Here is a 16,687-nt window from a genome sequence, read left to right on the forward strand (position 1 = left end):
TTTGGACCTCCCACTCCTCCTCTGGAGCTCCATCAGGTTGGACGTTGAGCGTCTCTCCAGAGATGTTCAGTTGGGTTTAAGTCTAGGCTCTGACTGGGCCACTCAAGGACATTCACAGAGTCAGAATGTTGGCTCGTTGTAGGGTCCATGTCGTGGCATGATCACACCACATTGACCCACAGACTCTGGAGAGGTTTCGCCGGTCTTTCCTTCCTGCTGCTGTCAGCAGGGGTGTCACTAGAGACTGGTGGGATCAGGGGCTCAGCCCAGGCTGATAAACATATTTCAATGTGTGTGTTCCAATTTTAAAGTTTGTGAGTATTTTTATAAACAATTGTGGCAAATAAAGATCTGATAATTTGTCAGATCTGATCTGATAATAAGTGCTACTGGTAAATGGTAGTCTCCACTAGTTCTATAATTTTAATCAACATAAGCAATTCATATCATAAATAAAAAGCATCTTTAGCAATCTTAAGCTTTAAATCCTTGATATCTATTCATTTTAAATACATTAAATCCTCTTAAAAGTAAGTACAATCAGTTGGACTGATTTAAAAAGCCAAAAACACGTTACTCTTTGTGGCTAGGTGTTTTTTTTTTTTTTTTTATTTGATTAATTTGATTGTATTTCTGTTTCTGTCATTTTTTTGTGATTTTAATGTATTTTTCTTGCTGTGAAGCACTTTGAATTGCCTTGTGTATGAAATGTGCTCTACAAATAAACTTGCCTTGCCTTATTGTAATTTCCTATACGTTGAGGTGAAATCTGTATTCTAGTGAATTTTAGATGTACTATTTAATCAGGCCATTGCCCTTTATGGTCGAGGCCCGAGGCCCCTGCCTCCTGGTGATGGGCCAAACGAGTTGAGAAACCGACACATGTTTCCAGCTCTGAAAGTGACGCCTGTGTCGAGCTGTGTCACTCTGTGTGTCACAAAAGAAGTCACGTGACCAACACATCTACTGTGTCATTTGGTGTCGCTCGTGTCAGTCTGTCGCTTTGTGGTTCACTTGTGATGAATATTTGCCGGTTCCTCTTTGAGGGGTAATTGTGATTGTTCACAAGAATAACCTCTGCAAGCCCTTTTTTACTAATATTTTTACATTCATTATGAGTCACTTCTCATATTACAGCCTCTGTATTGTACAATAGGCTGTTATTTATTTTAATTACTAAGATTGAGTGACTTTATCACTAAGTTATCTCATATTTGTTGCTCCTCAGAACATACTCAGTGTTTGCATTTTTGAATGAAGGATCGTAGTGTTAACGCATCTGCTTAAGAAGCAGTAGGTCTACCTTTTTTAGACCACCAGATGGTGCAATATAGAGCAACAGTGTCAATACTGTGGGGAATGTGACACACGCACCTTCACTACGCCTCCTTAGACTGTACTCTCAGTAGTTATGGAACCGCCACACTTGGAACCTTCCCACTTACTCACTTACTCAAAGTACTTTGAAGCGCTTCAAAGTACTTCCACCTTAGCAATGTGTTCTTCCGAACCAGTCAGAGAAGGTTCCTCCTGGTTAAGGTCTGCGGGGTAGATTAAGGTATCTAGATTAAAGTCTCCAGACACACTTGGAGGATGCACACAAAGACCTAAAATAAAGACCTAAAATAATAACAGAGTACCGCCATGGGTAACCGTGTACCGCATGAGGACTATGAATGGGTGTACACAGACCAGCCTCATGCCGAAAGGAGGAAAGAGATCCTTGGTATGTAAACTTTAACTTACCAGTTGTGCATTTAAAAAAAATAAATGTATAATTGACTTAGTTGTGCAGGGAACCAAGCATGTCAACTTGAACTGAAGATGCTGCAATTAGGTGGATTAATGTCTGGAGTCATTCAAGAGTACAGGTCCGAGGTCAGGCTGTTAAAAACACTTCTGATCTCATCTATGGTGGATTACGTTACGGTATATGTCACATACAAATTGACTCATATACTCCAATACTCTGGAAATACTAATGATTTCCATGATGATGCTTTTATGCTGTATACAAATATTTTCACGTCTCTGCGCAACTTCCTGGCACTCACTTTTGTGCAGGAGTGAATTTATTAAGAAAGCAAATTAGTTATCATATTTAGTTCTATTTCAATTTCATTGCATTGCGCAGGAGGATTTATTCATGTGTAATGATTCATCTTCAATAACTCAAGAGTGCTGTAACGGGACTTGGTGTGGACCAAGCTCTAGGGTTGAATGATTTACTCTGAAGCGTCACACTCTCATTGGAGTCTACTTCAGGCCTGCTCTGTGCAGGGCTCTGCCTGTACTTTTGTGGAACACAGTGGTCACATGACTGTGCCTGTCTCAGCATCACTTCCTCATGACACAACTCTCTTGATGAGGCCCTGAAATGGCTAAATATCCCGCTTCTTTTTTTTCTTTTTTTTAATAAACATTTTTTTTATTTTACATATACTGTACAACAAGGACTATAACAAGAAAAAACAAACAAAAACAATACATGAATGAAAGAAACACCCCACATACACACACATATGACATAAATAAAAAAAAAATAAAAAATACAATAAACAAGAGTGGACAGAGTGGCTCGTCATTTTCAGTCTTATTTCATTATTCCCATATGTTTAATTTTCTTTCAATAGTGCCATGATTTGACTCAGAGAGTCTGAGTGGTCACAGTGGTCACTGTGGTCACAGTGGTCACTGTGGTCACTGTGGTCACAGTGGTCACAGTGGTCACTGTGGTCACAGTGGTCACTGTGGTCACAGTGGTCACTGTGGTCACTGTGGTCACAGTGGTCACTGTGGTCACAGTGGTCACTGTGGTCACAGTGGTCACTGTGGTCACTGTGGTCACTGTGGTCACAGTGGTCACTGTGGTCACTGTGGTCACTGTGGTCACTGTGGTCACAGTGGTCACTGTGGTCACTGTGGTCACTGTGGTCACAGTGGTCACAGTGGTCACTGTGGTCACTGTGGTCACAGTGGTCACTGTGGTCACAGTGGTCACAGTGGTCACTGTGGTCACAGTGGTCACTGTGGTCACTGCCCAGATCTTGCAGAACAGAAGCTGCTTGTTCCATAGACACAAGTTCCAGAAAGTCCTTCTGCCAGTTTAACTATTTTAAAACAATTTGGTTTCTTCACTTTCCAGTTTATTAAAATTAATCGTTTAGCTGAAAGGAAGGCTAAGTCTAATAAAAGTTTACTTTTTTTTGTGGTTGCTCCCTCCATTTTTTTCCCCAGAATGCACTGCTGGTTCTAAAGTAAAGTTGATTTTAAATAATTTACATAAATAATCTCTGATCTTTAACCAAAATGTCTGTGTTTCTGGGCAGTGCCACGGTTCATCCCACACCCGTGCCAACATTTATCCGTAACATTACTATTCATTTTTTTAAGTTTATGTGGAGTGATATAAGATCTGAACAGAATCTTAATTTGTATGATTTTATACCTGACACATTTTGAAAGATTGTTTGAGCGGTTCAGGATAGTTTCCCATTGTTCTGATGTTAAGTGTTTGCCCAAATATTTCTCCCATTGTGTTTTTATCACATTAAAGGTGCAAGAGGAAGTGCAACATAACAATTTGTAGATTTTAGATACTTTTCCACGGCCAGAGACTGCATCCCCGAACTTAATGTCAAGAGGTTTGTTGTCTGCTAACATGATGCTAACATGATGCTAACATGATGCTTGATTAATTTTGCATGATGGACTTAATTTGAAAATACTGAAACGTATCAGAGTCATTCAAGCCAAATGTCTTCTTGAGTTCATTGAAGGAGCATTTCTCCGTCAGGATATGACTTATATTGTTGATGTTTCTTTCTTGCCATGATTTATTGCTAATAGGTTTCCCGCCAGCCTTAAATACTGGGTTGTCCCATATGGGGCACGAAGGTAAAGCTACACCATTCATTTTGAGTTGTTTGTGTATTTCATTGACAATTCTACAAGGAAATGAAATTATGGGATTTTTTATGATTTTATTAATTTTGGTATGATACCAGAGTGAGGCTAATGAAATACTCTTATAATTCACCTCGACAAGTTTCTGTTCCAGCCATCTCCAGCGGCCCATAGCTGCCTGCTCCCTCTCATACGCCCAGATAAGGGGGTATACACTCTATGCTACATTGTATGCTATATAATAATTATGAATGTCTGGTATCCCTAGTCCACCCTTTTTCCTGGGGATGGATATTTTTTTCAGACTTATTCTAGGTTTCTTACCTTTCCATAAAAATGAAGAAAATAGTGTATTGATTTCTCTGAACCATCTCTGGGGGATTTCTAATGGGATGGCAGAGAAGAGAAAAGCTAATCGTGGGAGCACATTCATTTTGAGCACTTCTGCCCTCCCCCAGAGTGATAAAGGTAAGTTTGTCCACCTGTTCAAAAATATCCCACTTCTTATCTCATCACGTGACTGCAACACATGAATTATATTGTTTTGTCAAGCTATCAGCTAACAGGCACTATGTAATCATCATTCATCAATCATTATTATTATTTTTCTTATCAGTCAGTTATTGTTGTGCTGTTGACAGAAGTCACCTGGAATGGCCTACCTGTAGTAAGATAAAGTGTAGATAAAAGTGTGCTTTCATGCACACTAACCTCAAGAACCTTCTACTGACACGAAGAACCTGAGATTGTGGAGATGTTCACCTCTCAAATATCCTATTCATGGTGCAGCTATATATAGTCTGCAAAGGTTGCTATGACCTAATTCAAATAAAAGAAGGAAAAAGTATGTTGAAATTACTTACTTTTTTTTTCTTACAGACAAATATCCAGAGATCAAGACACTGATGGGTCCTGACCCAAGACTCAAATGGATTGTGTGTATGATGGTGTTCATCCAGTTTCTCGCCTTCTATTTGGTCAAAGACCTGGACTGGAAGTGGGACTTGTTCTGGACTTATACATTTGGGAGCTGTGTCAACCAGTCTATAACCCTTGCAATACATGAAATCTCTCATAACACAGCTTTTGGAAACAACAAAGCACTGTGGAATCGTTACTTTGCGATGTTTGCAAATCTGCCCATTGGCCTGCCATTTTCAGCTTCTTTCAAGCGCTACCACCTGGACCATCACCGCTACATGGGTGGCGATGGAGTGGACGTGGACATCCCCACAGACTTTGAAGGCCGCTTCTTCTGCACACGCATTCGAAAGTTTATCTGGATTGTTCTGCAACCACTTTTCTATGCCGTACAGCCGCTGTGCATCAACCCCAAACCCATCTCTCAGCTGGAGATCACCAACTTACTCATCCAGTGCAGCTTCGATGTTGTGCTTTTCTGGCTGTGGGGGGTTAAGCCGTTGGTCTACATGCTAGCCAGCTCCTTGTTGGGAATGGGCCTGCACCCCATCTCCAGTCACTTCATTGCAGAGCACTACATGTTCCTTAAAGGCCACGAGACCTACTCGTATTATGGGTCACTCAACCTACTCACCTTCAATGTGGGCTACCATAACGAGCACCACGACTTCCCGAGCATCCCTGGACGCCTGCTGCCCCTGGTGAGTGCATGATCTAGTGTTCGTTCAGTTCATCCTCTGAGTATTTACATCTTATGCATGGTTAAACTACCACTAATACTTGCTGCATGCTGCTTGTCTTCCCAGGTAAATAAGATTTCTGCAGAGTACTATGAAGATCTGCCCCAGCACACATCGTGGGTCAGAGTTCTGTATGACTTTATCATGGACGACACACTTAGTCCATACTCCCGCATCAAGAGAAAACTCACAGGGGAAATGAAGCTGGAGTGACCTAAAAAACTACCACCCAAAGGCTGAATGGATTTGACTATGGCAGACTGAGGCTGTATAAAGCAGGCTGTGACTGTGACATCTAAAGTTCAAGAGTGAAACAAGTGCAGAACTAAAGTCTTTCCCAGGACTGACTGATTACTTTTCATATTTCCACTGACCTTACTGAGATCTGTCTAAGTTTTTGAACTGCGATTTTGCAATTTTTCCCACTAAGAAATTATGGAGGGCTCTGAAATTTCCACTGTGAGAAAAAAGATCTAGAAATCACATTTTAGGATTTTTAAATAATGTATTTGTATATACGTTATTGCTGCAAATAAGTATATGATGGTATAGGTATGGTAAAGTGTAAACACACATACCACACATACAAGAAGTTGGACGTACAACTACAGTAGGTGGTGGTAAATGCACCTTTTCAGTTGGCTGCCAACCACCATTAAAAGTAACAGAAGAAGAATTCTGTCTCTAAAAGAGTCTACCTTTAAAAAGTCCACCTTTATTCCACTTCAAGTAGTAGCACCTGTTGTAGCCTGCATAAAGACACCTGTCCACCCCACAATCAGCCAGAATCCATCTACTACCTTGGGCAAGACCAAAGAGCCAAAAGACACCAGAGACAAAACTGTTGACCTCCACAAGGCTGGAAAGGGCAATGGTGCATTTGACAAGCAGCTTGGTGAAAAAAGATTAACTGTTGGAGCATTTGTTAGAAAATGGAAGAGGCTAAAGATGATTATCATTCTCCCTCAGACTGGGGCTCCATGCAAGATCTCACCTCATCAGTGATGATAAGAAAGGGGAGGAATCAGCTCAGAACTACACGGGAGGAGCTGGTCAATGACCTGAAGAGAGCTGGGACCACAGTTTCAAAGGTTACTATCGGTAATACACTACGTCGTCATGGTTTAAAGTCATGCATCGCATAGAAGGTTCCACTGCTTAAGTCGGCACATGTCCAGGTCCGGCCGGGCACAGCCCGAAAGAGCGACGTGGGGCCGCCCTCTCGTGGGCCCACCACCCGCAGGAGGATCCATAAGGGGCCGGTGCTGAGAGATCTGGGCGGCAGTCGACGGCAGGGGCCTCGGCGACCAGATCTCCAGACACAGAGACTAACTCTGGGGACATGGAATGTCACCTCGCTGGGGGGGAAAGAGCCTGAGCTTGTGCGGGAGGTTGAGCGATACCGACTAGATATAGTCGGCCTCACCTCCACGCACAGTTTGGGCTCTGGAACCCATCTCCTCGAGAGGGGCTGGACGCTCCACTTCTCTGGTGTTGCCCGCGGGGAGAGGCGGCGGGCTGGTTTGGGCTTGCTTATAGCCCCCCAGCTCAGCCGCCACGTGTTGGAGTTTACCCCGGTGAAGGGACAGGTCTCTCACTGTTGTGGCGGCCTACGGGCCGAACAGAAGTGCAGAGTACCCGGCCTTCTTGGAGTCCTTGGGAGGGGTACTGGACAGTGCACCGACCGGGGACTCCGTTGTTCTGCTGGGGTACTTCAACGGCCGCAATGACAGCGATACCTGGAGAGGGGTGATCGGGAAGAACGGCTTCCCCGATCTGAACCCGAGCGCTGTTCAGTTATTGGACTTCTGTGCTAGCCACGGATTGTCCATAACTAACACCATGTTCAAGCACAAGGGTGTCCATCAGTGCACATGGCACCAGGACACCCTAGGCCAGAGGTCAATGATCGACTTTGTTGTCGTGTCATCAGACCTCCGGCCGCATGTCTTGGACACTCAGAGTTGTCAACCGATCACCACCTGGTGGTAAGTTGGCTCTGGGGGGTGGATGAGATCCGCCCTGAGTACCTAAAGTCTCTGGATGTTGTAGGACTGTCTTGGCTGACACGTCTCTGCAACATCGAGTGGCGTTCGGGGACCATGCCTCTGGTGGTGGTCCCTCTGTTCAAGAAGGGGGACCGGAGGGTGTGTTCCAACTACAGAGGGATCACACTCCTCAGCCTCCCCGGTAAGGTCTATTCCAAGGTACTGGAGAGGACAATCCGACCGATAGTCGAACGTCGGATTCAGGAGGAGCAGAGTGGTTTTCGTCCCGGTCGTGGAACACTGGACCAGCTCTATACCCTCCATTGGGTGCTCGAGGGTTCATGGGAGTTTGCCCAACCAGTCCACATGTGCTTTGTGGATCTGGAGAAGGCTTTTGACCTTGCCCCTCGGGGTGTCCTTTGGGGGGTGCTCCGGGAGTACGGGGTCCGGGGCCCGTTGCTCAGGGCTGTCCGGTCCCTGTATGACCGAAGCAGGAGCTGTGTTTGCATCGCCGGCAGTAAGTCAGACCTGTTCCCAGTGCATGAGGGACTCCGCCAGGGCTGCCCTTTGTCACCGGTTCTGTTCATAGTTTTTATGGACAGAATTTCTAGGCGCAGTCAGGGGTCGGAGGGTGTCCGGATTGGGGACCACAGGATCTCATCTCTACTGTTTGCAGACGATGTTGTCCTGATGGCTCCATCAAATACGGACCTGCAGCTGCACTGGGACGGTTTGCAGCCAAGGCCATGGTTCTCGACCGGAAAAAAGGTGTCTTGTCCTCTCCAGGTGGGTGGGGTGTCCTTACCCCAAGTGGAGGAGTTCAAGTATCTCGGGGTCTTGTTCACGAGTGAGGGAAGGATGGAGCGTGAGATCGACAGGCGGATCGGCGGCTGCAGTGATGCAGTCGCTGCATCGGACCGTTGTGGTGAAGAGGGAGCTGAGTCGAAAGGCAAAGCTCTCGATTTACCGGTCGGTCTATGTTCCTACCCTCACCTATGGTCATGAGCTTTGGGTAATGACCGAAAGAACAAGATCGCGGATACAAGCGGTCGAAATGAGTTTCCTCCGCCGTGTGGCTGGGCGCTCCCTTAAAGATGGGGTGAGGAGCTCACGGGGGGAGCTCGGAGTAGAGCCGCTGCTCCTCCATGTCGAGAGGAGCCAGCTGAGGTGGCTCGGGCATCTGTTCTGGATCCCTCCTGGGCGCCTCCCTGGGGAGGTGTTCCGGGCATGTCCCACCGGGAAGAGGCCCCGGGGAAGACCCAGGACACGCTGGCCAGGGAATGCCTTGGGATCCCCCGGAGGAGTTGGAGGAAGTGTCTGGGGAGGAGGAAGTCTGGGAGTCCCTGGTTAGACTGGTGCCCCCGCTGCAAGCACCAAAGCGGTAGAAGATGGATGGATGTCCAGGCCCGTCTGAAGTTTGCCACTGACCATCTGGATGATCCAGAGGAGTCATTGGCTTTGAAGACGTACAACTAAAGAAGACGTTACAACTAAAGAAGACGTACAACTAAAGAAGACGTACAACTAAAGAAGACGTACAACTAAAGAAGACGTACAACTAAAGAAGACGTTACAACTAAAGAAGACGTACAACTACAGAAGACGTACAACTACAGAAGACGTACAACTAAAGAAGACGTTACAACTAAAGAAGACGTTACAACTAAAGAAGACGTACAACTAAAGAAGACGTTACAACTAAAGAAGACGTACAACTACAGAAGACGTTACAACTAAAGAAGACGTTACAACTAAAGAAGACGTACAACTAAAGAAGACGTACAACTAAAGAAGACGTACAACTACAGAAGACGTACAACTACAGAAGACGTACAACTAAAGAAGACGTACAACTAAAGAAGACGTACAACTAAAGAAGACGTACAACTACAGAAGACGTTACAACTAAAGAAGACGTACAACTAAAGAAGACGTACAACTACAGAAGACGTACAACTACAGAAGACGTACAACTAAAGAAGACGTTACAACTAAAGAAGACGTTACAACTAAAGAAGACGTACAACTAAAGAAGACGTTACAACTAAAGAAGACGTACAACTACAGAAGACGTACAACTACAGTAGGTGGCGGTAATGTAACACTTGGATACAAACTGCCATAAAACATCAAAGAATAAGAAGAAGAATGTCACATGGTCAGATGATACAAAAATAGATATTTTGGTACCAAATATCAACATTGATTTTTTATCAGGTGTTCAAATACGTATTTGCAGCTATAACATACAAATAAATGATATAATATAGATTCTCTCTCACAGTAGAAATGCACCTACGATGAACATAATTTCTAAGTGGGAGAACTTGCAAAATCACAGGGTGTTCAAACACTCATTTTCCTCACTGTAACTAGAACATTATGTTGATTGTGTTGATCATTGTATAATCTAGTCACCACAAGTTATGACTAATTGAAAGTGAAACATTTGAAAATTGTGTCCCCCCCAGTAAACATTCCCTTGGAGAAACATTGAGACCAAACTAGAACTTTGTCCATGGCTTCTGCAGCTGGCTCTTCCATCGTCCACCGCACTCAGAGAAACTGATCAGAGTCAAGTCTTTTCTTTCACCTTTGCTGATAAATACAGTGAGGAAAAGAACAACTCATAGTGACTGTGTAATGCATTACACAGTCACTCCACTGGTTGCTGTGCAATGGCAAGAAACCATTGCAAGTGACCGTGTAATGCATGGCCATATTCTGTACAGTTGCCATGACGATGATGTCACACATCAAGATGTTGCTTGATGTTTGCTTTAGATTTATCTCATGTTTCAATGTGTTATGTAACGGCAGAAAAGTAAAACCCTGTAAAGTGTACTGCTTAGGAAATCAAGCGTGAGATTATGTTTCAAATTGCAATCACCAATTGTGGTTATAAAAAAGATGATTACTTGGGGTGAAAAAATAGATGGAACAGAAATATAAGAAAGCACAGTTTTTACTTTGTTTCACAATACATCATCAAGAAATTGTAACATATGATTTGTAATATTTTACTTGTACATATAATCAAACATATACAACAGATCAAACACACACATATCATAAAAAGAGCGTCAAAACTCACGCACACCAAAGTAATTGATGCGCATTGAGCAAAGTGTCCACCACCACGATGCTTGTAGGGGCCACAGGATCCTTCTCTCTTCAGGTGTCAAGGAAATGATCGCTTCCTTCCAACTCGGAGGGATCAGCGCTTTTTGAAGGCCCCAGTTAAAAGTTGATAAAAGCAAAAGAGTCTGTTCTTTTAGAGCTGAGGTGAACTCATATTTTGTTCATAAATTGTTCCGTCTGTTGTTTTCTAAGCTAATTTTAAACCGCTTTCATAATGTCATTGTTTGGTGAAGAGGTGAAACTAACAGACAGGCAGGTGGTGTGCCTTTCACTAGGAGTTACAAGTCACGTCTGGGGAAAGACAAGCCGCCCTCATAGCGAGGAGCATGTTTTTCAAGGTTTTTAGTGCAGTTTGCAGTGCATCCAGAAAGTATTCACTTTTTCCACATTGTGTTATGTCACAGCCTTATTCCAAAATGCATTGTATTCATTATTTGTCTCAAACATTCTACAAACAATACCTAATGATGACAACATGAAAGAAGGTTGTTTAAATGATTTGCAAATGTATTAAAACTAAAAAAACTATAAAGTACATGTTCAACTCAAGCACGTCACTGACACTCGGATCAACACCCAAAACCGCCTTATAATTCAGGTACGATTTAGGTTTTCTTCATTCAAAGCTTGTTATATGGTGCTGGCTGGTGGATGTTCACATTTTCTTTTGTCTGTTTCACTGTATTCATTATGGAAGTAGCGCCAACAGAACATTACTTTTTAGTCCGATGAGCACAAAGACCCTATGGGAGAAAACCTTTGTGTGGGTCATTTTTGAGTCATGAGTTCAGTTTACAAAAACATTTGATTTACAGTTTGGGCTATAGAAATTACACACATCCATAACACATTTGGTATTTTTCGTCAGAACTGAAGTGTATTTAGTGATTTAAGGGAGAGAGAAAAAATAGATCTATGTACTGTATGTACAGAGAGAGAGCGCAGTAAAAAGGGCGTGAACAGAAAATAAGGAAGGAGGGAAAGGTCACAAGAGGAAATTGCTGAGATTCCCGTCAGAAGCAGAAAAGCAGGAACTATCTCATGGCTGTATGTAATTGGTGGGTGTTTTTCATGACATATTGCAACACTCACTGACAATACCAGTCAGACAAGTCCGGCCACAGCTCGGAGAACAACAATGGCGAACACTCTGGTCTTTCTGCTGCTGCTCTGCGCCTTCTCCTCGGCTCAGGACGTCTTCAAGAGGAGGTCAAAAGAAAAGTACGAGCCTTACGACATTAAAGCTGTGCTACGGGGCCTGAGTGCTGCTCTGGCTGAACACAGGGAGAAGATCGAGCAGCTGCAGGCGCTCAGCCAAGGTCAGATTTACAATACAATACAACTACTTTACGACGTAGATCTAATTTACTGTGTGTTATGTTTTTTTTTTAGAACAAGCAGCCAAACTCAAAGAGCTCGAGAACCAAACCAGTGAAGTGGAGTCAATGAAGGCAAAGCTGCAAGGTGAGACGCACACTTTGTCGATGTAAATGTGGTCGGTGGTTTTAACTGAGTACATGTGTTACAAGCCAGCTCTGCAAAGAAAAAGGGAAGAAACACAACCAAGATTTAGAATCATAAAATCAAGTTGTAACGTTTAAAAAGGTGTAAAAGGTAAATGAACAGAAACACACTCTCAAAAGGTACGAGTCACACAGGCCTGATAAAACAGTAATTATATTTTGAATGAAATCAAAAGGTGAATATGATTAAATAACTTTTTTTTATGCCAGGGGTGCCGCTATAAATTCTGGGGGCCCCTGAAAGCCTTGTTGTTAGATTTGTGATGTGATTTGTGTATTTTGGTGATATTTTTCAACCGCTTAGCATCCTCCAGGTGCACTATGAATACAATGGTTCTTACAATGATGAAAATTATTTTAGACCTATTGATTGATAGCTATCTTTTGAATGAGTTAAATGTTGGATCGTGTATGTCTGGGGTCCCTGCCACAAATGTCCTACTCTCTGCCGCCCTCGCGACCTCTGCAGATCTACACTGTGTTCCAAATTAGAATGCAAACGATATCTTTCACTGATTTTGCCAAAATACATGACTCATCATTGAAGTCATCAATCTTTAGAGTACAATTCAAAAGTTTTTAGAATAAAAACTTCAAATGCACTGTTCCAAATGATTATGCACCACAGAGTTTCAAACCATGTTATTGTTGTAAAGAACTGAAAATGGTCATTTGTTAAATTAGAGGGATTTGCTGGTCATATTTACTGAAATCAAAAGCTATTTCAATCAACACATCTGAACAAGGCACGTTACATTTTAACATAGCCCCCCTTATGTGACAGGAGCTTCATAATTCTTGGATCTATTGTGAAGTACCTCATAGATCTTTTGCTTGTGGATGCTCCAAAGGTTCTCAATAGAGTTGACGTCAGGGGAGGATGGGGGCCACACCATGAGTTTCTCTTCTTTTAGGCCCATAGAGGCCCATGATGAGATGGAGCATTGTCAGGCATGAAGATGAAAGCACGGCTCTTCTTTTCTTCTTTTTTCTCAGTCAGCAACCCCACATACTACAGAGGTCACACCTCCGGGGACCCTAAAGGGCCGAAAAGCTCTCTCCCCATGATTCCGGCCCAAAATCTCCTTGCTGACGTGGTTTGAAAATGAGTCTTCCTGTATTTCTGGGCCCACTGGAGCCGTTTCAGCTTGTGAGCATTGGTTAAGAGAGAATAGAAGGTTTATGTTTAACTGCAAGCCTCCGGAGGATCCTACACCTTGATGTTTGCTGGGCTCCAGAGGCACCAGCAGCTTCACATACCTGTTTGCTGCTTTGTAATGGCAGTTTAGCAGCTGCTCTCGTTAACCCGATGTGTTTGTCTGGCAGAAACCTTCCTCATTGTGTCTTTATCTACACGGAACTGCGCTCTGAATCAGCTACAAATCGTACCATGATCACACAAGTTTTCATGTTCAAGGCATTCAACTATTTCACGCTTTTCTGCGCGAGACATACCCTTTTTCTTTCCCATGTTGCTTGAAAATAGTGGTCTGCTTAATAATGTGGAACGTCCTTCTTAAGTAGTTTTTCTTTAATTGGACCTGCCTGGCAAACTAATTGGCACAGGCACAGGCGACCCAAAGAGCCTTGAGACACAATACATGAGTTTCACTGGATATACTCCATCCTCACAGGTATGGCATCTCAGACAGCGTGCATACTGCACAGGTGGTGGTGTGGGTCTTATAATGAACAAGATGGATGGAGGTTTTTATACTACGGACTATGTTATTGCTGTTTAGCAATAACATAGTCCGTTTAGGTCCTACAACATTGCTAACAGTTCATTGTCTCTGTTTTTCAGGGGCACAAGTGGCTTTCTCTGCCTCTTTATTTGCTTCAGGCTCTGGAACCATTGGACCCTATACCTCTGATGTCATTTTGCCCTTCAAATACGTTCTCACAAACATTGGAAATGCCTACAACCCATACACAGGTGAAGCACCCACACGTTACACTGATCTATGTGGGCCTAACCAACTCTAATATTAACTATGTATCATACAGGCTATTTCACTGCACCGGTGAGCGGGGCCTACCACTTTGAGTTCCACATTAATTCACTAGGTTCAGCTTATTACAGTTCAGCGGCGCTGGTGAAGAATGGAGCGTACACTTTTAGTGCTTTTGAACAGCAGACGAGTGGATTCAACACTGCAGCCAATGGAGTCACACTGTCCCTGAGGGCTGGGGATGTTGTGCATCTGCGTCTCATCCAGAAAACAGTCATCTATGATAATGAAGCTCACCTCAGCACCTTCAGTGGTCACCTGCTGTTCCCTATGTGAGAACCAAATGCTTCATGCTTCAAAATTACAACAATGGCAACAGAAATGTTGTACTCATCAGGGTTAATAGGTTAATTTGGGCACAAATTTCTAATGTGATCAGTTTGTTAATGATAAAAAAAAATACTTTCTTGTTTATTTTGCCGTATTTTTCAACTAGTTACAGAGGCACTTGCAGGTGTCTTTGTGAGGGTACGCACAGTCAGATGGGTGACAGACCCTGCACACAGACCAGTTTTACATCATTGCTCCTCCATTCCGATGCCCTTCCTCAGTGTCAGGTCCTTCGTGCTCTCCTGCACACTTACCTGATGCACAGGGCTCTCAAAGTCTGCGTGTCCCTTTTTTCTGTTCATGGTCAGCTTCCTCTCCGGACGCATACTCTGTGTCACAAACCTCCAACAGCTTCTCAATAAAATCTCATTACAGCACAAGTGAATAGATCAATGTCTGCATCTTTTCTTCAATGAAATTCATTTGCATAACAAACTGGTAGTAGTTCTTTGCACTGAAACTAAATATATTGTGTGTGTGTGTGTGTGTGTGTGTGTGTGTCAAAAGCCGCTGCTCGACTTCCGCACCTGCTGTGGAGATGGACGAATATCAGCTGTTGTTCATTTATCTTAAACATTTGACTAAATCTTGCTACATTAAGGGTTTACTGTCAGTACATTGTACTGTAGTTTGGATGTTTTGACGGGTGCACACACACTATTACCCAATACTATGGCTTTAAACAATATTTATTACAGAAATCTATCTTTATCTGAGTTTTGCAGACTTTTTTGTCACTCGGACGCCAGAGTCACGTGACCCGCGCCGAGGATGATTTATTGCACTATGAAGTCTGCTAAATAGTGCAGAACGTCCCCACTCGTCCCCTACTCCTCATTCACTTCACAGTCCTGCACTCTTTAGCAGACTTTATACACTTTTATACACTCTGCTCACTACTTCCTCTTCACCGCGGGTCACGAGACTCTGTCGGTTCGAGTGGAAAAAAGTGAGCAAAACGCATCAAAATATAGATATATGTAATGAATATTGGTAAAAATGTGTCTGGGAGGCACATAATTATGGACAAATACATTTCACACAATTCATGGATCAAACTGTAAACAACAAATGGACTGGATTATTCAACTTTTTGCCTGCGTTATGATCTCAAGCTAAGTTAAGCAGCTAACGCTAGCAACTTAATTAGCAGTGTGTTTTGTTCATACAGTGTTCTCGAGTCAGTGTATTTACAGCTCTTCTGCTTCATTCAGTCGTGTTGTGTCATGTTAAAGACCAATGCATCATGGTCTATATTGACCATCGCTGGACACTACTTTTCATGCTGCACTGTGGGAAATTTTTCACTTGTGGGACATTTGGACTTTTTGGACGAGCTCTAAAGTCGGGAATAGTCCGGACATTTGGACACAGCCAAACTCTGTGTCCATTGAAATTAAAGGGACGCAATCTATAATAAACTTTGAAAAAACATCTCAAAACTGTAGTCAGTGATTTCTGTTGAATAGCCAAAGACAAAAGGAATTCAAAGGGCCAATGGTAAAGATTTTTAAACCGACCGACTGGACTCAAAGCTAATCATATGTGTGTGTATTAGATGCATGTGTTTTTATTTCAAACACCTTATTATAAATGAGATGGCAATCTACATATGAATATAAATATGAATCCACAGTATGATTTGTAATATTTGTAACATTTACTTTGTGTCAAGTCCAGTTTTATTGTGTTGGATTTCATATAGTTCAATTAGTTGTTTGGAGTCTACTTTTTGCAGTTTATTGGTTCAGGAACAGAGTATAAAACTATAACCGCATGTCTGTGGGTTCGTTCAGCTTATTACAAACATACATGACTAACACAACACACTTCCTCTTTTGCTCCTCCCTCATGTGGGGATATGGGCGGAGTCTGCTGGTACTACTCACCTGCATTGACTCTGTGCGTCTTCTCTCGGCCACAGCGCTCACCTCCAGTTCTGCTGGATGTTGCTTGCTGTGCGAACCACCTTTCCCAGTGGAACACGGTTGGATCCTTTTGTCTCTGGCACTTTTAGTACAATTCTCCATCGGACCGAGATGTTTCAGGCGCTTATTGTGATAAATCTCCACACCTAAAAAGTACTTTGCATATATACTCACCCTTCACAATTAGCTTCAGGTGGG

The 16,687-nt window shown here is 43.1% G+C and overlaps 2 protein-coding genes across 2 annotated transcripts; both read left to right on the top strand.

Annotated features, from left to right (window-relative positions):
* Positions 1-1,618: 1,618 nt before the first annotated feature.
* On the top strand, positions 1,619-5,936 carry LOC140362602 (sphingolipid delta(4)-desaturase DES1-like). The gene is made up of 3 exons (XM_072448691.1): positions 1,619-1,726; positions 4,786-5,528; positions 5,634-5,936. The coding sequence occupies exons 1-3, from the start codon at positions 1,645-1,647 to the stop codon at positions 5,778-5,780; spliced, it is 972 nt and encodes a 323-aa protein (XP_072304792.1). The 5' UTR covers positions 1,619-1,644; the 3' UTR covers positions 5,781-5,936.
* A 5,865-nt stretch (positions 5,937-11,801) lies between these two features.
* On the top strand, positions 11,802-14,932 carry LOC140362383 (complement C1q-like protein 2). The gene is made up of 4 exons (XM_072448487.1): positions 11,802-12,015; positions 12,089-12,160; positions 14,024-14,155; positions 14,227-14,932. Exons 1-4 carry the CDS (start codon positions 11,835-11,837, stop codon positions 14,505-14,507), a joined length of 666 nt encoding a protein of 221 aa, XP_072304588.1. The 5' UTR covers positions 11,802-11,834; the 3' UTR covers positions 14,508-14,932.
* Positions 14,933-16,687: the final 1,755 nt, after the last annotated feature.

Source organism: Eucyclogobius newberryi, unplaced genomic scaffold (genome assembly GCF_026437365.1).
Source record: "Eucyclogobius newberryi isolate DKJ021-1_F unplaced genomic scaffold, fEucNew1.0.hap1 SCAF_17, whole genome shotgun sequence".
Lineage (NCBI taxonomy): Eukaryota > Metazoa > Chordata > Actinopteri > Gobiiformes > Gobiidae > Eucyclogobius > Eucyclogobius newberryi.